Genomic DNA, 22,869 nt, shown 5'->3' on the forward strand with positions numbered 1-22,869 from the left:
CAAGTACACTGGAGTACATTTCGGCGATTTTCGATCGAATTGGCCACCCTCCGGGTACTTCCAGGGCCTGGTTCGCTTGGGGAAGTGGCCAATTTTCATTCGCTTTTGGAATCCATCTTGCGACATATCAAACTTCATGATTTTGCAAAACAAGTACACTGGAGTACATTTCGGCGATTTTCGATCGAATTGGCCACCCTCCGGGTACTTCCAGGGCCTGGTTCCCTTGGGAGGTGGCCAATTTTCATTCAATCTTGGAACCCATCTTGCGACATGTCAAACTTAATGATTTTGCAAAACAAGTACACACAAGTTCGATGATTCTCGATCGATGGCCACCTTCCGGATACTTGCAGGGCCTGGTTCCCTTGGGGAAGTGGCCAATTTTCATTCAATCTTGGATTCCACCTTGCGGCATATCAAACTTCATAATTTTGCAAAACAAGTACACTGGAATCCATTTCGGTGATTTTCGATCGAATTGGCCACCTTCCGGGTACTTCCAGGGAGATAAATCATTTTCAGGCAGCGGCGGCGGCGTCACGCCGTTGGTGATCAGCGGTGACGTGGATCGGCGTGAACCAGTTTCAAGCGCCAAAATTTCTTCAGAAGTTCGTCAAGGAATTCTTCCAGAAGCTCCTCCACTAGTTTTTTCAAAAGATCGTCAAGAAATTTCTTTGGACATTCCTCCGTAAGTGCCTCTGGGAAGTTCCTCCAGAAATTCCTCCCTGATTTCGCCTGGGAGTTCCTTCAGGAATTCCTCCGGAAGCTCCTCCAGGAATTCACCTGGAAGTTCGTCTAGGAATTCCTCCGAAGGTTCCTCCGGAAGTCTCTCCAGAAATTCCTCCGGAAGTTTATCCATGAACTCTTCCGGAAGTTCTTCCAGGAATTTCTCCGGAAGTTCCTCTAGGAATTTCCCCGGAAGTTCCTCCAGGAATTCCCCCAAAAAACTGAAATTGGCCACCTGGATTTCCAGGAATTTCTAGAGAACTTCCTAGAGGAACTTCCGGAGGAATTCCTGGAGGAACTTCCGGAGGAATTCCTGGAGGAACTTCCGGAGGAATTCCTGGAGGAACTTCCGGAGGAATTCCTGGAGAAACTTCCGGAGGAATTCCTGGAGGAACTTCCGGAGGAATTCCTGGAGGAACTTCCGGAGGAATTCCTGGAGGAACTTCCGGAGGAATTCCTGGAGGAACTTCCGGAGGAATTCCTGGAGAAACTTCCGGAGGAATTCCTGGAGGAACTTCCGGAGGAATTCCTGGAGGAACTTCCGGAGTAATTCCTGGAGGAACTTCCGGAGGAATTCCTGGAGGAACTTCCGGAGGAATTTCTGGAGGAACTTCCGGAGGAATTTCTGGAGGAACTTTCGGAGGAATTCCCGATGGATCTTCCGGAGGAATTCCTGGAGGAACTTCCGGAGGAATTCCTGGAGGAACTTCCGGAGGAATTCCTGGAGGAACTTCCGGAGGAATTCCTGGAGGAACTTCCGGAGGAATTCCTGGAGGAACTTCCGGAGGAATTCCTGGAGGAACTTCCGGAGGAATTCCTGGAGGAACTTCCGGAGGAATTCCTGGAGGAACTTCCGGAGGAATTCCTGGAGGAACTTCCGGAGGAATTCCTGGAGGAACTTCCGGAGGAATTCCTGGAGGAACTTCCGGAGGAATTCCTGGAGGAACTTCCTGGAGGAACTTCCGGAAGAGTTCATGGAGGGACTTCCGGAGGAATTCCTGGAGGAACTTCCAGACGATATCCAGGCGGAGTATCTGGAAGAATTTCCCAGAGGCACTTATAGAGAAATATCTGGAGGAATGTCCAAAGGAATTTCTTGACGATCTTTTGAAAAAACTCGTGGAGGAACTTCTGGAAGAATTCCGGGAGGAACTTCTGAATAAATTTTGGCGCTTGAAACTGGTTCACGCCGATCCACGCCACCGCCAATCACCAACGGCGTGACGCCGCTGGCTGAAAATGATCTATCACGCCACTGCCGGTCCAATTTCACGCACAGGTCTACCTGGAAGTACCCGGAAGGTGGCCAATTCGATCGAAAATCACCGAAATGGACTCCAGTGTACTTGTTTTGCAAAATCATGAAGTTTGACATGCCGCAAGGTGGATTTCAAGAGTAAACGAAAATTGGCCACTTCCCCAAGGGAACCAGGCCCTGGAAGTTCCCAGAGGGTGGCCAATTCGATCGAAAATCGCCGAAATGTACTCCACTGTACTTGTTTTGCAAAATCATGAAGTTTGATATGTCGCAAGATGGGTTCCAAAAGCGAATGAAAATTGGCCACTTACCCAAGGGAACCAGGCCTTGGAAGTACCCGGAGGGTGGCCAATTCGATCGAAAATCGCCGAAATGTACTCCACTGTACTTGTTTTGCAAAATCATGAAGTTTGATATGTCGCAAGATGGGTTCCAAAAGCGAATGAAAATTGGCCACTTACCCAAGGGAACCAGGCCTTGGAAGTACCCGGAGGGTGGCCAATTCGATCGAAAATCGCCGAAATGTACTCCAGTGTACTTGTTTTGCAAAATCATGAAGTTTGACATGTCGCACGATGGATTTCGAAGCCGATCTGCCAGTGACCATTTTTTCCGGGAGGGAGGTAACCCCAGTACTCCCCGGAATATATCCGGAACCATTGCCATTGGACGAAAATTGACCTCGGTTCATAAAACTATAGGAATTTTGTGATCGATTCCAGAAGATTGCTTGAAAATCCGTTAGAAATTGGCTGAGCTGCATGGTTTTGAATTTTGAGTTTTGTCGTAAAATGGGGGTTGGGGACGTACGTGTTTAAACATTAGAACTGTTGTTTGAAAAATATATAACTTATATAATATCCCAGGTCTCTCTGTTCTTCTGTTCTTCTGTCCCTCTGTCTGTCTGTTTGTCTGTGATATCGTTCTAAAATTGATGCAACGGGCATCACGATGTCCGAAAGCAACTCGTTACAAATATTTCATGAATTTTGTCTCCCCTTAAAAACTTCAGCTCGTTGGCTTCAGTGGTAAGTCACCCCCTCCCTCTCTAGCTACACTACTGTACAGAGTACGGAAAGTATTTACCAATCGGATAAAAATTCGCGAGATTGCGTGATAATCATGCATTTAATTTCGCACGGCACCGAATACGCCTGCATCGCCGCCGCAATGGTCGGTGGTACGTTGCTCTCATTTTAAACACCCCTGGGGGACACGCTCGACACCCTCGACTTTGGATGTTTATAACTAGGCCAATTTCAAAGGGATTTACATCCGGTATTCACCAGTCGCTTCCTTATATAAAAAAGGTTCTACATTTTGTCCACAACAGAAATCCGTCGACTACAGTGCCACCTAGAAGCAAAAAACTGAAAAAAACCCAGATTAATCCACCTAGCGTTGGTGGTGCCTTTCTCGCATTTAGTTAAGACACCAACCTTATAGGGGGTTTATATGGTCTGATGTACCATTTTCTTCTTAACTTTGAAACGCAATGACCGATCGTTATAAAATTCAATAGTGTTCAACAAGGCTTTGTCCCCTGTCGAATGAAACTTGTTGCGAGAAAATCGGTTAAGGATTACTATACGAAAAGTTGTCTAATGTTTTTTATAGCTTTTGTGCACACACATTCACACACACACATACACACATACATACACACGGACAGACAGACATGTGCTCAGCTCGTCTAGCTGAGTCGATTGGTATATAATACTATGGGTCTCAGAGGCTTTTATAAAAAGTTCGTTTTCGGAGTGAAATGATAGCCTTTCGGTACAACTTAGTTGTACGAGAAAGGCAAAAACGGTTGCGTTTCCGCATACATTTGGATCACTTTTCCCATACAAACTTTGAGCCATTTGCGCACGCCAACCACTGGACCGAATGAGCTGAAATTTTCAGGGGAGCTTCTGGGACCCCCAAACTGTCATTTAAGGGTGCAAGGTTTGAAATCCCAGACTTTTCACTTTTTCCATATAAGCTTGGGCCACTCTAAGCTGTCATGGCATAATCAAATGGGATTGTTTGCAACCACGAACCGTGCGTTCGTGTTGGTGAGAAATGTCGCCAAGACCCTAATTGACCAGATCAGAGATATGACAGATGACAGTCTGGCTTCGCCCTTTGGCTGAAAGGCCCGTGTCATCTACAAACAAAGATTTTTAACACCCTGGTTGTAAATCAGATAAGTCAGAAGTAAACATGTTATACAATATGGGCCCTAGTATGCTGCCTTGGGGAACACCAGCTATTACAGGTAATCAATCAGATTTAGAATTCTGATAGTTTACCTGCAGTGAGCGATCTGATAAATAATTTCCTCTGAAGAAGATCCAATTCGGATATACTCTAAAAAAATCCATTCCAGGTCACCTAACATTTTCTTGGGCTATTAATACGCTTTAATGGATATTAGATCTTTCCAAAGATGGTGCATGCTCTTTGCGATCCATAGAACCAAATTGGTTAAGCGTTAAACAAGAAATCAAACCCTATTTTGTTTGAATGATCACTAAATCATGTCTTGGGTGGACCTGAACGATGCTCGTGGAGGACCAACACGTACTTGAAGTTTTCGAAAGGTAAGTGCAGATGGCAGAAATTGTACTTTTTTTTTTTAAATATGGAAGACACTTCGATTGTACGTACAAGACGTACAGCGTCGTACCAAATTAACCAACTACGGATCACTCATTAGAATAGTAGTATACAATAGATCAGGTGGAAAACTATTTACGGAATACCTAATTTGCGTACGCAATTATCTCTTTTTCTTATCGCTAGGCTTTCGTAAGAAAAACTTTCAAGCATTTTTTATTTTGTAATATTTTATTCAACTGCCTCTCATGGTGTGGTTAATAAATAATATAAATTGGTACGCACAATTTTGGCTGCAAAAAAAAACATAAATTAATAAAACAAAACAAAAATAACATCCTAAATAGATTGAATTAGAAGCATAAGTTCTTCTTTCAAATAATCACTTAGCTGTTGGGAATCGTTTTCATAACTAAAATTGAATAGAATCGTTGGAATCAGCTTCAGATCGTACAACGATTTATCGAGGTCTGCCTCCGTGAATCGTTGCTCGGTTGATGAGATCAGCACAAACTCCGACGCCTCGTGCATCAAGCAGGACTGGACAAACTCATAAACCTGGGACAGTTTTTCATAGACGTTGAATGTGCCCTGCAGGAAAACTCCATTCGGGAAACGCACTCTGATCAACGTGAACTTGTAACGGTTCATGACTCGTTGTTCTTCCTTCTCACGCATCGCTTTGGTTTTCAGTATTTGCGCATCTTCCATCGCTTGCGTACGTCGTTGTTGTTCACGTTTGATTTCTTCCACTGATATGCGGTAGAAATCATCCGGAAGATTCGTCCTACGAACCTGCGATGGGAGCAGCACCTGGATGTTGCGATCCAATTCCAGATGAATGGGCTCGGAGCATTTTAGCGCTTCGATCAGACTCTGGAGAGTTGTTTCGGCTTCCATGTTTTCCTCCGACCAAATAAGATAAGGCTCGTCATCTAATGTGATTTCTGCAAAGCCAGCCGCATGCAACAAGTCTACGGCTCCTTCACACACCTTGATCTTTTCGCAAAACATTTTGTTGTTCATCCTAATTTTCTTGTATTTTTCCTCGTTAGGGTTGTTGTGTATATTTTCCAAACATTTTATAAGCGTTTCCACACAAGGCTCGTACTTTTCTTTGGGATTACAATTGTACACTATTAGGCAAGCTGACAGACCCTTCTCGTGTTCCATTTGTTGGTATAGGAAGTCTTTGATCTTGACTTTCCATTCTTTACGGGGCAAAATTTCCTCACTGATCAGCGGACATTGGAAAAATACCCCTTGCACCGCCAGGTCTTTTCTCTCGTTATCTGGAATGTTGTCTCCGCTGGATCCTTCTTGCACAGCCTGTTCCTTTGCCTGGCGTTCACTTTCCAACTCTCGGCGAACTTGTGCCTTGATTGCCGCCAACGAAGTGTTGAATTCCTTTCTATCGGTATGCTGCACACGGGATAGGGCTGCCTCCGCAGCAGCCTTAGCTTCTGCGGACAGTTCTTTCCGCTTCGGTGGGACGTAGACGTCTTTCTTAGAAGACGAATGCGTCTTCTGGGATGAACTTGGCTGTGGGACTTCGGAGTTGAGCTTACGCCCTGAGCCAGCAGCGCCAAATTTCAACTTCTGCTTGGCGATGAATTTTTTCAGCTTGTTGGACATTTTTGTGGTACCCTAATTTATATCCTAGGACTGTGTTCTTTCGGTAGCTTCAGTCTTGCTACAGATAGTTTTAGTTCTTCTATCTCCTTTGCGGTACCTGTTAAAACATAAGAAGAAATTATTACTAATTATTTTTCAATCCTTAAACCTTTAAATTTGTCTAATTGAGGTGAACACGAAGGCAATAAGAGATGTGTATCCTGGTTGCTAGTCACAAAGCTGGTACCGTCAAACAAGGTGACTTGCAACACTTTTGAAACTTCTCTCAAAATAATTCTGAATTAAAAGGATTTATTCATTCTACTAGTACATGATACTTTTAATGTGTCCTAATATTAGCTAATATTAGTGATTAGACATATAATCAGATATACAACAATAATAAAAATATGAAAATAATATCAAAATGATGGGTTTTGCAAGCCACCCCTACGGGGTAACTTGCAACACTTCATCTAATTCAATCATAACATGTTTTAGAACAACTTAAACATAGTAATTTTTCATCCTGGGTCATTCTTCACCACTGTCAATGCAGGGGACTTACTTGAGGCATCCCCCTCCCCTCATTCCGCTTTTTACGATTTCAACGGATCGATTGATATTTTTAAGTCATCGGTTTGAAAGTGCTTTATGTCGGTTTAAAAATGGGGTGCACAATCAGTCATTCCTCGGATAGTTGTTTTTAAAACGGTTTTCCTCTCTATCCCCGCCATCCAAATTACCACGATTTTTTTAAGATCATTAATTTGAAAAGGCATTTTGGCAGCAAGCAGCAAACCATCCTCAAGTGTTAGATCTTCTTGGGTATTCAACATTGTTTGACCACCGTACGGCTCGGTTTTACTGTGTTCTGTATTAAGATAATGTGAAATTGTTGTTGAGGACAAATCGTACCGCCAAGCGGCTTCCCGGATAAACAATTTGTTTTTTAGCTTCTACCGCATCCTTCATCAAAGTTTCCTTTAAAAAAAACCAGATTAATCCACCTACAGTGAGATTTTGACCCTTCCTTAGTTATAAGGAAATATTACCAGTATTTAAAACGAGATAAAACTACTCAGCTTCCCACGGCGATTTACCGTGAAAGTGACAAAATAATTGCCTACCCAAAGGCGGATTTCATGGGTTGAGTGACAACACAACGAATGATAACGCACTGTACTTCATGCTGCCTATCTATAAGGCGCTCGTCGGATTGAATAGCTATTGAGACATGGTTAGTAACTATCGTAACGCTGGTAACAATATATGCATATTAGGGTGGTTCAAAAAATCGATTTTGCTCCACAGTGCTCATCTGATTCATTACCATGTTTTGGATGTGTTCTGAAAATTTGAGCTCATTTGGATTAAAACTGATTTAGCACAAGCCGTTTCAAGTTTGCATGCAAATTAGTATGGGGAAATTTATTTTTTCATTATACTGTTAATGACGCTTCCCCATCAAGCGCATGTTAAAAAAAACCTACATAGCTAAAAGGAATACTCAACAGCTTTCACTGAGTGAAAACCGCATCTCAATTAATCGTTCCAATAATTAGTAATCGAATTTAATCTATACTGTGGTTTTCTGGAGCTAATTGCATAACTCATCAACAGGCAACATTGCTGCTCGTGGCGCGAAAGATTGCACACACAAATTCAGGCTACTATGTTGCACTGCACATTTCAGTGATGCCCTCAAAGAAGATTAACGATCATGACTAAAGATTCGCAACCTGTCTTAAAATCGATTACTAATTATTGGGACGATTAATCAACATGCGGTTTTCGTTGGGTGAAAGCTGTTGAGTATCCCTTTTAGCTATGTAGGTTTTCTTTTAACCTGCGCCTAAAGGGGAAACGTCATTAACAGTATAATGAAAAAATAAATTTCCCCATACTAATTTGCATGCAAACTTGAAACGACTTGTGCTAAATCAGTTTCAATCCAAATAAGCTCAAATTTTCAGAGGACACTCAGAACATGGTAAAGAATCAGATGAGCACTGTGGAACAAAATCGATTTTTTGAACCACCCTAATGCATATGCACTCGTAATTTCCAGAGACCTCGATATTAATTGATCCAGAACTAACTACATCAGTCATTGATCTAAGCGAAACTCAATAGCGTTCAATAATAACATATATTTCGCCTTATGGATGCATAATTTTGTAAAACTAATCTTGTTTAATACCTTAAAAATGAGTGAGATTTTTATGGTAGTAAATTTCAGAATTTGCACACATACGCACACATACATGCATATAAGTGGTCTATTAGTATCTCAAAACATGCTCACATTTGCTATCTAGCTTCCACTGAAGAAATTTTTGGAATCCATTTCAATTTTTACGTTTTTGCTGTCATGAGTAGATTTTTTTGTACTTACAGTCACTCTCAAAATTGAGCGTACACCATGGATTAGATGAATATATTCGAAAATTCCAAAGGAAATTTAATTGTTGGCTCGGTTGTTTTTAATGCATTTCAATATTCATCCCTTCCTTCAATGTATGCGTACATAAAATGGTTGAAATTTTTTCTCTAAAGTTCATTTATTTGAAAATGATCTCAAAATACGCCTATTAGATGTTACAAAATTGAGCGTACAGCGATTTTTTTTATAAAATTTCTTATTATAAACATGATTAATGTATTTTAATATTGTTTTTTCATGATTATATTTATAATAATAAACATCCGCTACTTAAACATTCAATGTTTTGAAATTAAACCATGTTTTGGTCAAAATGGCGAACAAGTGAGAGGTAAGAACATTGCTATTTAACAATTCAATGCTGCTAGGGAAAATAGATGCTTTAAGATATGGATTTCACCGGCATCGTATCTTATATATGATAGATAAGCGAAATCGAGCGAGACATACGATAAATTTGGGAAAATTCAGTCGGTAAATGATGAAAACAGATGTAAACATACAGAGAAAACGACAAATGTTAGGAATGACATAATTCAAATTTAGTATGTCTTTAACTGAAATTTGTTTTAATGCTTGATTTTTGTCTCAGGTCTTTCATTAAGAGTAATATTCTTGAATCCAATCATTAACATTCAAATTCTAAAAGTACAAGGTGCATGTTAAGGTACCGAACATAAAAACAGCTTTTCAACCCCGTAGAGCAATTCTGATTGAATATTGAAAAGATAGCTTAAAATCGTAATTTCATAATTAAATTTGGATTAAACTCCACGATCTGTTACCATAAGGGATACAATTGGATGATTTCCATGTGGAGAGAAAAAATAAACTTTTTTTAAAGCTCGACAGCTTATTTAATGATACCTTGATGAATTTAAATGATTCAACCAAATTTGTTCCTACGGTGACTGAGTCTTCAAATATAAAATGACATCTTATAATGTATCCGTGTTCTGCTCTTTTATTAATATTATTATTAATGAGTGTCCTGAGCTTATAAGCTACCTATACATTGACTTTTAAATAAAGTTATACTTAATTTGAAATATGCCATTCCCAACATTTGTCGTTTTCGCTGTATGTTTACATCTGTTTTCATCATTTACCGACTGAATTTTCCCAAATTTATCGTATGTCTCGCTCGATTTTAATAATCTATCATATATAAGACACGATGCCGGAGAAATCCATATCTTAAAGCATCTATTTTGCCCAGCAGCATTGAATTGTTAAATAGCATTGTTAATACATCTTACTTGTTCGCCATTTTGATTAAAACATGGTTTTATTTCTAAACATTGAATGTTTAAGTAGCGGATGATTATTATTATAAATATAATCATGAAAAAACAATTTTAAAATTCATTAATCGTAATTATAATAAGATATTTTATAGAAAAAAAATCGCTGTACGCTCAATTTTGTAACATCTAATAGGCGTATTTTGAGATCATTTTCCAATAAATGAACTTTAGAGAAAAAAATTCAACCATTTTATGTACGCATACATTGAAGGAAGGGATGAATATTGAAATGCATTAAAAACATCCGAGCCAACAATTAATTTTCCTTTGGAATTTTCGAATATATTCATCTAATCTATGGTGTACGCTCAATTTTGAGAGTGACTGTACTTCTAAATGTTTCTCAATTGAAATCATTTGTTTCTTTGAAACAAATCAGGAAAAAGGCATATTTACATATCATATCATTTGTTATAGATATGTTTTCAATAGTAAAGTTAATTTGTTTCAAATACCATACAATTTATTTCACAATTCACGAGATTTCTTGATAGATTAATACGTAACACACATGTGTAACGCATACAAAGCGAAATTATAGACACTTCTGAAGGAAGGGTCAAAACTAGCATACATGCGACTTCCTGCAGGTTTCTTGTAGTTTCGCGGCATGGTAAAGGAATTCTGTAACATAAAATCAATGCTAGTTTTAAAAAAATGTTCAAAAACTGAATCAGCAGTTTTAGAAAAATAAAACTAACGAGTATCAGCTGTTGCAAGTCACCCCCAGGGGGTATCAGCAGGGGGACAAATTTCAAAAAAGGTTGATATTTCGAAAACGAACAATCTGGAGTTTATAAAATATCATGCCCTCACTGTGACAAAATCTACATAGGACAGACAAAACGAAAACTAGACACGAGGTCCAAAGAACATTTGGTAGAAGTATCTAAAGCAAACAAAGACACGGAAAAAGGTATACACTATCATTTAAAATCTAAAGTAGCCGAACATAGTATTTAATGAAGATCACCAATTAAACAATAACAATATATCACTTTTTAGACAAATACAAAATCCTTGGAAACTTGACGTAGCAGAAAGCTTAGAAATTTACAAACAAAAACAATTAAATTTACTTAACAAAGATCAAGAAAACGGATATACCTGGCTGTTTAAATTACTACCCACGAGACGACGACGAATCGGTCCAAGCGACATGCCTTAATTATACCTACCTACTGTTCTACCCACACACCATATTTAACCCATTAACGCCCGAATTAACTCACTTTCATGATAATCACTTGATTTTTTCAGGAACATCTCAACATATTAAAATAATAAACTTAAAATAATTTAATTGAAAATCGACGGCCGGACGGGTTTTTTTAGCACGGTGGGCCATATGTGCTGAAAATGATGAAAAAATAATTGAACCGATTGAGCAGTTTAATCGATAGCAATTATAATCGGCACAAGCATCATATAGTTTTTGGGAGATGCAGGGAGACCGGAGAAAGTCCGGCTAGTCGGAGGGGTGGGGCAGGGGCTCCCTCGCAAGCCTGACTCGGGAACGAATCAAGTAATTGGAAATTTTTACTCTTTCTCTCTCTCTCTCACTCTTTCTCTTTTTCTCGTTCTCACTCTTTCTCTCTTTCCCTCTCACCCTTTCTCTCTCTCCCTCTCACTCTTTCTCTCTCTCTCTCTCTCTCCCTCTCACTCTTTCTCTCTCTCCCTCTCACTCTTTCTCTCTCTCCCCCTCACTCTTTCTCTCTCTCTCACTCGTTCTCTCCCTCTCACTCTTTCTTTCTCTCTCATTCTTCCTCTCTCACTCACTGCACTCTTTCTCTCTCACTCACTCTTTCATTCTCTCTCTCTAGCTCTTCTCTCACTCTTTCTCTCTCTCACTCTCTGGCTCTTCTCTCACTCTTTCTCTCTCACTCTCTCACTCTTTCTCTTTCACTCTCTCACTCTTTTACTCTTTCACTCTTTCTCTCTCACTCTTTCTCTTTCACTCTCTCACTCTCTCATTATTTCTCTCTCGCTCTTTATCTCTCTCTCTCACACTCTTTCTCTCTCTCACTCTTTTTCTCTCTCACTCTTTCCCTCTCTCTCTGGCACTCTATCTCTCTCTTACTCTTTCTCTCTCTATCTCTCGTCTTGCCTCCCCCACTTTTCTCCCTACAACGATTGGTTGCACATCGAAATAAACTTCATTGGTGGTTGTTTTGACGCTTTGAAAAAGATTTCTTCTCTACATAACGATCCATACTGCACTGTTTGGTTTTATTACGGCCATGGCGTTCATGACTTGCTCAATATGGCTGCTTTGAAACCAATATAACATATGACTGCAAACTAGGAACATCATATCAAATTCAATCGGTACCTCCATTTCGTCAACAAAATGATTTCGTGTATCCCTCCTTGAGCATGTTTACGAAATCGGTCAATAAGAATTATTACGCATATTAGCGAACTGGTTTTTATGTGTCTCCACTTCCGGTGTTTCACAACGAGTTTGTTTGTGGAAGGATCTTTAGAACTGTGCAGTGGAGTATAATTTGATTATTTTTCTTCATCCGGCCGGTATACTGGTAGGTTTTATATAATAATAATTATCAGCAGTATATATTTATTACTAAAATGATGATGATTCTGATAGCTTGAGATGAAATTCAAAACAATTGAAGCTGCTACGATCATTCAGTCTACTCGTTAGCTTTTGGCGCGACAAGAACTGTTTTCGCAGCGCTCTTGCTTTGAGTTTCATTTTATCTCGTATGGTGTCGTTCGTTTCAATTTTAATCCGTCGGTTTTCTGTCCGTTAATTTTAAACTATCCGTCTAAGTAGTTACTGTTCTGTGGTGTACTTGTGCAGTTTTTTTACCGAAGGACCGATTTCTGGCCCTTTTTTTTTCTTTCCCATGCAGGCCGAAGACAAATTGGAGAACTTATTGATTATTATCACTAAAGTGAAGCCAAGCCAAGCTATCGTTAGTGCTTGACCACAATCTGACCCGGGTTGACCCCGGGTCCGGAGAGTGAGAAAATACTACTCACCCTATACTCACCGCCATCTGTGAGTCGGGTGCCCGGCAGAGAGAACAGTGCGAGAAGCGCGAGGGACTTTAAAGTGGACTTTAAAGTGAAAGACCGTGAACGGAAGATCGAAAGGCAAAAGGAGGAATTCAAGAGCATCGGGTCCGGCTTCCCGTATCGTGACTCGGCATCGCAGTGTCGCAAGGCGGACACGGATAGTGAGCGGAATACTCGCACAAAGCGGAACGTAAAATAAGAGTCGGATAGCCAGATCGGAAAAAAATCAGCTGTTTCCCTCTTTGGAAGAACTACACGGGAGAGCGCCTGTCGAGAGGTCTAAAACACCATCCGTCTCCATTAATCGTTGTCCTGAAGATACTCCATTCAGTTTTTTACCGTGCGGGAAACAGTATCTCCTGTTAGATTGTAACAAGCAATCCACCGATTTATCTAAGCCGCATCAATCGCGCTGGTGTGAGCCTATCAACCCTAACTCACGCACTATCGACGGCTCTTTTGCTGCATCCACTTTGCCCAGCTATATGGATCCGGAAAAAAGCCACGGTGAACTGCACTTACTACGGATGAGCGGTAAGAACGATGCACCGCTACCAAACATCCCTTTCGTCATTCGGAAATCCATTGAGGTCTATGCAGGGAAAATAGAAGTAGCGTTCAGCGAATCTGGCGGTAAATCCTATGCCCTAAAGGTAAGGAGATTAGCCCAGGTTAAACGGTTATTAGGAATGCAAATGCTGCTAGATAACACCCCCATCACCATATGCGAGCATCCGACCCTCAACACTACCCGATGTGTGGTCAACTGCCGGGATGTCATTAATATGACCGAGGATGAATTAGCAGCCGAATTAGCACCACAAGGAGTTAAGGAGGTCCGCCGAATTACCCGCCGAAGTGGAGAAGGGCGTGAAAACACGCCGGTTCTAATCCTATCGTGTCGTGGAACATGTTTTCCGGAATTCGTTGATTTTGGCTATATTCGCTGCAGGGCTAGGCCTTACTACCCGAGCCCAATGCAGTGCTTTAATTGCTGGACTTTTGGGCACACTAAGACCAGATGTCAACAAAAGTCCCCTACTTGCGGTAAATGTTCAGAAGACCACCCAATTCCAGAAGCTCCCGCATCAACTACTGCAAAGTATGTGATACAAAAAATCATAGCATCTCCAGCCGAGCTTGTCCTTCCTAAAAACGTGAGAACGACATTCATTGTTGTGATCGTGTTTTACATGAAGTTTAAAGAATATACCATTCAGATTCCCCCCGTCACCGAGTGTTTGTTGTTGTTTTTTGACGGATAACTGCTTTTTAACTGGGCTTTGGCCCAGTTAGCGAACGCCCAGTTAAAAAACAGTCCAGTTAAAACGCGCCCAGTTAGCGAACTGTTGCTGTACGTCGTAAGTGGAACCGGAATCATACCTAATTGGTATAACCAATAACTGGTAGCCAACTATATTGAAATAAGGTGAACTCTACTATAATAGGCTACAACGCATGGCTTCGTAATAAGTAGTTAAATCCTTTAGTTTATTTAAATGGTTATTGTTTGTTAAACGTTAAGAAAAACTTTCAATCTGTTATATATAAGACAATGCAACCAAACGATGGCGTGACCCCTTAGGTTGGGCACGATAGAAAGAGTTCCTCTAACTCCTTTCTCTTTAGTATTAGATAGTGATGAACTTATTTATAAAATAAAAAATCACTATAATAAAGACAAAAAAAAATCGTATCACCATTGAAAAGGTTCAACGGGAGATAGTTGATTTGCCACCAGCACCAGAACAATCCAGCGACGAAAGTTCCACCGATGAGGAACTAATATTGGATGAAGATATACGTGCTCCTGGCCCAGTTGAAGTTTATTCATCGTGTGAAAACCTAAGTGGAGTATTATCGGATATTGATGCGAGCATAGTACAAGGAAGCAACGTTGTTTCTAGGCTATCTTCGACAAAACCGTCTTCATCACGACATCCTCCAAAAAAGAAATCTAAAAAAGATGGTCCCGCTGCTTCGGATAAAAAGGCATCCAAGTATGCCTTTGGAGAATTGGGAGAGGCAGCGCTTCGTAACTTCCAACAGCTTTCTCAGTCTCTGCAAGGAAAGTCTGCTATTGATATTTTTGAGGAGTTCATTTCAGCAGATCTTCTAGATCACATTGTTATTGAAACGAACCGATATGCTCGTGATGTGTAGGGTGCTCCAAATTTTGCAATAACGGTAGATGAGTTAAAAACTGCCATCGGGTTCTTGATTTTTTCGTAATACGTTACCTAGCGAGCGCGATTATTGGTCTGAAGATGACGATTTAATGGTGCCTCTCGTAAAGAATTCTATGACTCGAAATAGCTACTTGGAGATAAAAAAATGCTCATTTTGCTTGGAAGCTTGGATGCTCACTTGCGCTAACTCATGCGAAAAAATCAAAATTATTTCGAGCAGTTGTTGAGCCGCCAAGATCCTCTGAACAACTTTGCTGAAGACTCCATGTAGCTAACTAATCAGGTTCTTGAGATGCAGAAGATGTTTGGATGCTCACTAGCGCCACCTCATGCAAAAATTCAGAATTATTTGGATCAGTTCTTGAACCGCCAAGACACTCTGAACAACTTTGCTGAAGACTCTATGTTGCTAACTATGAACTGATGAAAAATCCGGTGATGACAATTAATGGTTTATTTCGATATCGGCTCTAGGCCTTTCTTTAAACCAGCATGACTTTTAATGGTGCATACGTATGTCTGGCTGGCGATGCAGTGGTGTGGTCTACACGTCAAGGGCGTGCTAAGCAGCGGGGTGGCCAGCATGGCGCTGGTAGACTTTGACCCCATCTGTCCGGACAGTATGTGTCGTTCTGCGGACGCCGAGGGATACACATCCACACGGTCATCACACCCACAGAACAATAGGCTAAGTAGGGTAGAATAAATGTAAGTACACTTTTAATTCACTCCATTTTAATGTTTTGTAAGGCTGAAATTTCCTTCTTGGATTGGGATGGCTCAATATTCTAATGGGTGGTTCTCCTTGACATCGAACCATTTTGTTGCCACAGGTCAAGTTGGGGATCGGGGGACCAAGACCTGTGTGCCTATTTCTCCTTATTGTGTTTTGTCTCCGTGTCTCATGCGCCCCCTTGGACTGGGGTCCGAGGGGTGGATGACAAGGTTTAAAATTATCCTCACTAAATTTCCTTTCTGATGGTATATTAATTTTAAGATTTTTCGCTTTGAATATGATTAATATAACGCGCTGCATTTCGTAACGCGACACCATCGCTGAAATGCACTTTTTTGCAATTGGCAATGCAAGTGCGTTTTTTAGCTCTGGTATAAGGTTTGGAATCTCGGTTTATTCCAAGCATTTCTCGTATACATTAATAGAAATGAGGATGTGAATTCAAATTACGGATAAAAACGGATATTATATGAAAAATTACTGGATTGATTTAAAACCCGCCGCGTTACGCTGATCAACAAACAGTGTTCTGCAAACGGTGTCGCGTTACGCGAACGTGTTTATCGTTGATGGAGTACATAATTTCAGTCGATCTCGATGCGGCATGTTGCATTTTACGTGGAATATTATCACATTATCTATCGTTGAATTTTGTTCGAGTTAGTGGTCGCGATCTGGAGTTTCGGCTATTAAGGTTTTAGGGACTAATCGGCCCGAATTCGGTACTGAACCAAAACCATTCACGTCACATATCCAGTTTTCAAAACGAAATCAATGCTAATGGGTTCACTGATTTTTAAATAAGTCACACCCAGGTATGATCAGGATCGGTTTTTCAATACGCGGTCAGATGATCGATCCCCCTAGAAGTGAGTTGTATTTTTACATTGAAAAGTTCTATGTTGCTTTTTCTGCGTTAACCATTTTGAAAGGTTATGATGAACCAAGCAAATCAGAAATGTTGAAAATGTACCTTTCTGTCGTTTTTTACTCTACGTTTCTACTGGAACGTGGTCTGTTTTCAACTTTTTATTTATTCCCTTTCAAAGACATTGGTGTATGTTTCATGCCTCAACAAATGTTCATTACAAGAGAGTGCACTACTTGCGTGCATTTTAAATCTTTACGCTCTAGAGTCAATACTTTAAGTTAAATGAGAATTGTCGATATCTCCCATTTATATTACACGGTATGTCACGTGAGACGTGTCAGATTCGACAATTCTCGAGTCATTCAAGACGCATAATTGGCACAATTGTTGTATATTCAAGTTCAAAGTGAAATCTAATAATATTTTTTTTTTCGAGAGTTGACCAGTTGTAGTCTTAATAGACTGGTATCTCGGCTGGGCTCTCCATGTGATACACAATACTAGCAGACGACTCAAGCTATGTTGCTCACTAGGTCACTGCGGTCTGGGTTCGTATTGTGATCATACCGATACATTTCCCTTCCCGCAGTCTGTCAGTTTAAAAACAAATAATAATAATAATGAAAGCTCATCACGCGCATGAATGTTTTCCGAATAATTAACATGTAAAGTTGATTTAATGTTTTCTTGGAGCCGACATTCAATACCGAATAGTAGTCTATGTTGACAACGGGTGGTACTGATGCCATCTCCAAGTAAAGGCCGTTCTACAGCGATTAACGCAACGGCGCATCTTGACAGTAAATCTGTATTCTCTGTCAAAACCCGTCACCGCGCCCACCACCGCAGCCGAGCCATAACACTTTGATGTAATGTGATGGGATCATACTAGTGGACTTTGTTTCAACATGGAATAATTTAAATGGTATCGTAAATATACAATAAATTAATTTAAGTAATAAATCGACATAATAATCTGAGAGTTTCCATTATTTTGGCGGTTGATCTGTCTGATATCATAAATTTCAGTAGTCAAATGGTCATGTTCTATTCCGCTCTTCAAAATTCAAGTCTTTAAAGTCTGGTCCAAGATTCAGTTATCAATGGTATCGTAATGCTTCATTGCGTCGTCGTCTCGTCTCGGAACTAGAATCAGTCAGTAAAGATTTCAAACCATTTCGTGAGCTTCCATTTGATGATGGGCTTAAAAAGACATTGATTGATCCTCCTCACGACCTTAGGTGGTCAAACTATTAGTCATGTAGAGAAAAGGATAGTGGATGAAAGCATCATATGGTCTATTCTCATGTACATAGGTGGCTAAGGTCTCAGTTAAACGTGACTCTATCTCTTGTTTTACCGTCTAGCGCTGATCATGAGTTCATTCCCTATCGGTCATTTACTGTGTTATAAGGTAGTCAACTAATTTTATTTGTCTTTCATAATACACTTAGTCACGTCTCCTATGTCCTTCAATCTTTCTTTACATTGGAGTATGTATTATTTTTTCTAACCCAAAAATATGAAGAGCGAAACAGGTTTGTTTATACGTTGATCAATGCAGTAAAAGTAAGAGTAAAATAACAAAGATTACTGAGAAGAAATAACGAATACAATCACCGTATATAATGCAAAATTAGTAAATCTACAGTATCTACTTTCACTACTTACTGTATACTGAACTATGAACTACAATTGGTGCAATGGATGATCGTTTGCTTCCCAGTCTTTTGTGTTAGTATTTTGTTAGTTAAGACTGGTACTAGACCCTGCCGGAACCTCCGCAGCATATACTCAAGAAGATGTTGTTAGATCATGCGACACCTTCTCTAAGTATTTGCATGGAGGTATGATACTCGACGCGTTTCTGTTAAATGGAAATGTTACCGGGATTAAAATACGTACTTCAGTACTGCTTATAGTGTAACCTTACTCGAATGCAATTAAATTCATCTCGTTTTCGTCTACCGGTAATGTGTTGAGTACTAATAATACTAGCAATGTGTACTATAAAAGAACAAATTATTTCACAATTTTAACAATATGCAGACACTTGACTTATCAACGTTGACCCCATCATCCATGGACAGGGGTCATAGTGAAATCTAATAATAATATGTCTTTATTAAGGACATTCCTCAAGGAATCCAAAATTATTCAATGCACTCGCGTTTACAAGGGCACCCCATTCAACAAAAAAGCAACGCACAACTGCCATGTCCGTGAAATGGTAGAAGGAAATCGTGTTCAGGAGCAAATTGTTCGTTACGTATACTCTTATGAGTATCTGATGATGTTGAGTGCGAAGATGTGCGAGAGATGTTTAAAAAAGCCTCACATTTTTTTCAGACAAAAAATAATTGAGCCCTAGTTTTACGGGGGTTTATTTATGGACGACCCCTATGAGTTCTACGAAACAACCAAATTTGCAATTTAAATTTTTCGTAACATTTCTTATATGGGAACTCATTTTTTTAGTATGAACCAAATGACACACCCCGTTCCACCCCCTATTTTGTTACGCTATTCATGTACAAACCCTAACATACAAAATAGATTTTTTTTTCATTTTATGATCCATTTTATACATAAACCGAAAGCCGTATATCCCTCATTCCAGAAGCATACTGAATTCGCGTAACGCGACACCATATTTTTGTACCTAGTGTAACTACATAAATAATAATCCGATTTTGGATCTTAATATATGAAAAGAAAGCTTTTGACGAGTACTGAGAGAAAAAAAAATAACACGACTATTTTCGTAACGCGACACCATTTCAATGTCACTGATTCTAAAATATAAATATTTCATGAAAACAAAAATGTTCGATACAATACAATTGGTACAAAAAAATGTACTTTATCATGTATTCATTAATACATTTGATCCCAAATAGGTGCGATGTTACGAAGTCTTTTTCTCATGCTAAAAGTCTACTACTTTGATTGGCTGTTAAACTATGTTCCTAAACCAATTTTCAGTGGAAAAATGTTTTTTCTTATAATTCAATATATATGTTTTCGTGTCCTATTGATACTGGACCATAATTTTCAGTTTGAAATGTTGGTCCTTTGGCGTAGAAGTGCGTGGAATGTGTCTTAGCATTTCCTCAGTTATTCATTGAAAGCTTTTCTGTGGCCGCCATTGCACTATGGTCCAGGATTCAGATTTACGCGGAAAGATGCATTTTACGCCAAAACTATATTTTTTAGAAAAAACTGTTGTTCTACAAAATTGTTCGAAATAGTAAGGCCATCATTATGGTTCTACCAAAAAATAGGGTGGCCCATCATATAAAAAAAAAGAAAATATTTTTTTATTTCTCAGAATATTGACATGTTATGTTCTACAAAGTTGTAGCGCAGCTTATTCCAATCAATTTTGCTAAAGAAACTTTTTCTGTAGCTCTTAAGTTGGCTGATTTAGAGCAATTTTACCTAATTGGATTAGGGTGTACCTCAAAAAACTGTATTTTTGATCTACTTTTTTTGTTTTACATTTCTCGAAAAAGTCGTCTTCAGGTGACTTTTAGAGCTCAAAAAAATGCAACTTTTGATGGGTAAATACGCTCAATATCTTTTTCCGATCAAAAGTTATAATCGTTTTTCTGTCAAAATTACATTTTTTTCATAAGTTGATATCTCCGGTTAGGGCAGACCAAAAAAATATATTCACACGGCATCTGAAAGAGAAATTAATATTCTTTATTATGTCAAAAAATTGGGGATATGTTATTTTTTTATCTCAAGTTTCACCAATTTTACTAAAATCATGTTTTTTCAAATAAATTGATATAACTCGACAACGGAAGAAGATACAGACGATTGGAATAAGCTACGCTACAACTTTGTAGAACATAACATGTCAATATTCCAAGAAATAAAAAAAAATATTTTCTATTTTTTTTATATGATGGGCCACCCTATTTTTTGGTAGAACTATAATTTCGATAAATATAGTTTTGGCGTAAAATGCATCTTTCCGCGTAAATCTGTATCCTGGACCATAGTGCATTGCATGAGTATGTATCTTGTGTGGCACAGACATGTGGATACACTATGCCCAGGGAGTCGAGAATGTTGCCAACCCGAAAACATCCTAGACCGGACCGAGAATCGAACTCGCTATCTCCGGATTGGCAATCCTACGCATTTGCTCGCAAGACTACTGGAGACTGTTGTACAGTCCTGAAAATGTATCATTCATCCGTACTGCACAAATTATCCACTTACAAAGGAAATAGAGCCCTGTCCTTCTAAATTTATGTAGGTCGGTGTACCAATCGTCGCCATACATAAAAACAACTATTTTTTAAAAATTAAGTAAAAGGCATGTGGGTGGACTTGATATATCAAGCGAAAGGTTTTAATTCCTGCTCCTTAGAACAGCTGTGAAAACCGCAATAAAATTTGTGATCATCCTCAAAATTGATTAATCCATAATAGGAACGCATGCACCAGTTGTGGCACTATTCTTAATTTTGGTTCCTTATTTGGCAAATCCCATTGTTTTATTATGGGACTGGCCAAATTGGGACCACTAGTGCGACAACTGGTGCAAAGGACGTTAAAAATTAAGCAAAATCATTTTTTACAATTATTCTTTGCTTGTTTTGGAGGAAATCAAAGGTGTTATCGTGTCATATGAATATGCTTTATCGATATGAACTTGGTTTGCGGTGATTTGATCGATCATTGGGCATATAAAGCACTAGTGCGACAACTGATGCTATAGCCACAACTGGTACACCTAACCTATTGTTAGTAGAATTACAATTTTCACATGTTCAACTTGAGTTTTTGGCAGATAATAAAAATAAAGAAAGGAGATGACGAAGAAAACTATAGCCCCCTCTAAATATCGGAACAAATTATGCTCATGAATAAATATTAAGTACATAATATCAAATAATCACTATCAGTCTATCCAATTGTAATTATATTTTAAGATAGTTGCTTCATTGACCCGATATAAAGTATGTATCTACATCCTAGGTATATATTAACTGATTATCGTTAAAAATAAACAAACAATTACAATCAAATATAGATAGTGATTTTACTTAGTTTCATTCCTTAACAGTCTTGAAGCCCTTTCAACCACTCTCTTTTTGTGACTAATTTTACTTCGTAACCTTGTAGTTAGAAAATCGATACTCACTGGGACGAATGAACCGATCGGTGATTATCCTCCCGTACTTTCTCCAGTAAAAGCCAATCAGCAGCAAGTTCACTCCTAGAATGATCAGAAATGTCTTCCCGATTTGCTGCTGAAACTCGGTCAATTCCAAGGGACTGCCAACCGATTCCAACCACAGTTGCACGGTATTCCTAATCGCACACCAGATGTTGGCGAGGATGCTGAAATCGAACTGCTCAGGCGGCTGACTGCGCTGATGGGATGGGGGAAATTCCGTATCGAGTGTTTCTTCTCCGCCGTCGTCAAGAGCGGGTGGGCTGCCCGAATTCACGGCTGGTGTGGACCCGATTTGTAGAAAATCGAAGTATTCCGACAGCAAAGATGTTAGGTTGAACAGTGAGAGTACATTGAAGTTCATTGAATCTGCTTTTCGACGCAAAATTACGCTTTAATCACTTTTCACATTAAAATGACGAAACATAAAAATGCTTTTTCTTTACTTTGGCGGCTGTCAAAATTTGTTGACTTATTGCAACCCCAATGAAAATATTAAGGTTGAATGAATTACTCAAAATACCGCACTGTTAGTAAAAAGTAGCAACCCTATAACCAGAGACCGGCGGAGTGAAAAACTGTCGAAATGGCAACGTATGAAAATGCATGAAATCGTGAAAATGATGCTGGCAGCACTTGAACTTTTTGCTTGCTTCTTATGGGTGCAAAAAGTAAACAAGTCGAAATGGAACCGCTTTTGACGGTTCGATTGGAAACAAGATGGCGTCTTCGCCGATCTCTTATTCTAGTATTTCTAGTAAAAAGTACCCAATTGTACACTGAACTGATCATCTACTCAAAAGTGAGTCAAATTCGACTCACTTTGGAAAAAAAGTGGAACAGCTCACCCGAATAGAAGAAAAACATATCGTTTAT

At 39.4% G+C, this 22,869-nt stretch overlaps 1 protein-coding gene across 1 annotated transcript; it reads right to left on the reverse strand.

Moving 5' to 3' along the window:
* Positions 1-4,803: 4,803 nt before the first annotated feature.
* On the reverse strand, positions 4,804-22,100 carry LOC134215863 (UBX domain-containing protein 6). Its single transcript, XM_062694959.1, has 2 exons — positions 21,961-22,100; positions 4,804-6,323 (listed from the first exon to the last, which is right to left on the reverse strand). Exon 2 carries the CDS (start codon positions 6,224-6,226, stop codon positions 4,931-4,933), a length of 1,296 nt encoding a protein of 431 aa, XP_062550943.1. The 5' UTR covers positions 6,227-6,323; positions 21,961-22,100; the 3' UTR covers positions 4,804-4,930.
* Between the last annotated feature and the right edge of the window lie 769 nt (positions 22,101-22,869).

The sequence above is a fragment of the Armigeres subalbatus genome, chromosome 2 (genome assembly GCF_024139115.2).
Source record: "Armigeres subalbatus isolate Guangzhou_Male chromosome 2, GZ_Asu_2, whole genome shotgun sequence".
NCBI lineage: Eukaryota > Metazoa > Arthropoda > Insecta > Diptera > Culicidae > Armigeres > Armigeres subalbatus.

What these genes read in the sequence shown, in the direction of transcription:
- LOC134215863 (XM_062694959.1), bottom strand. Translation starts at nt 6,226, where the DNA reads ATGTCCAACAAGCTGAAAAAATTCATCGCCAAGCAGAAGTTGAAATTT.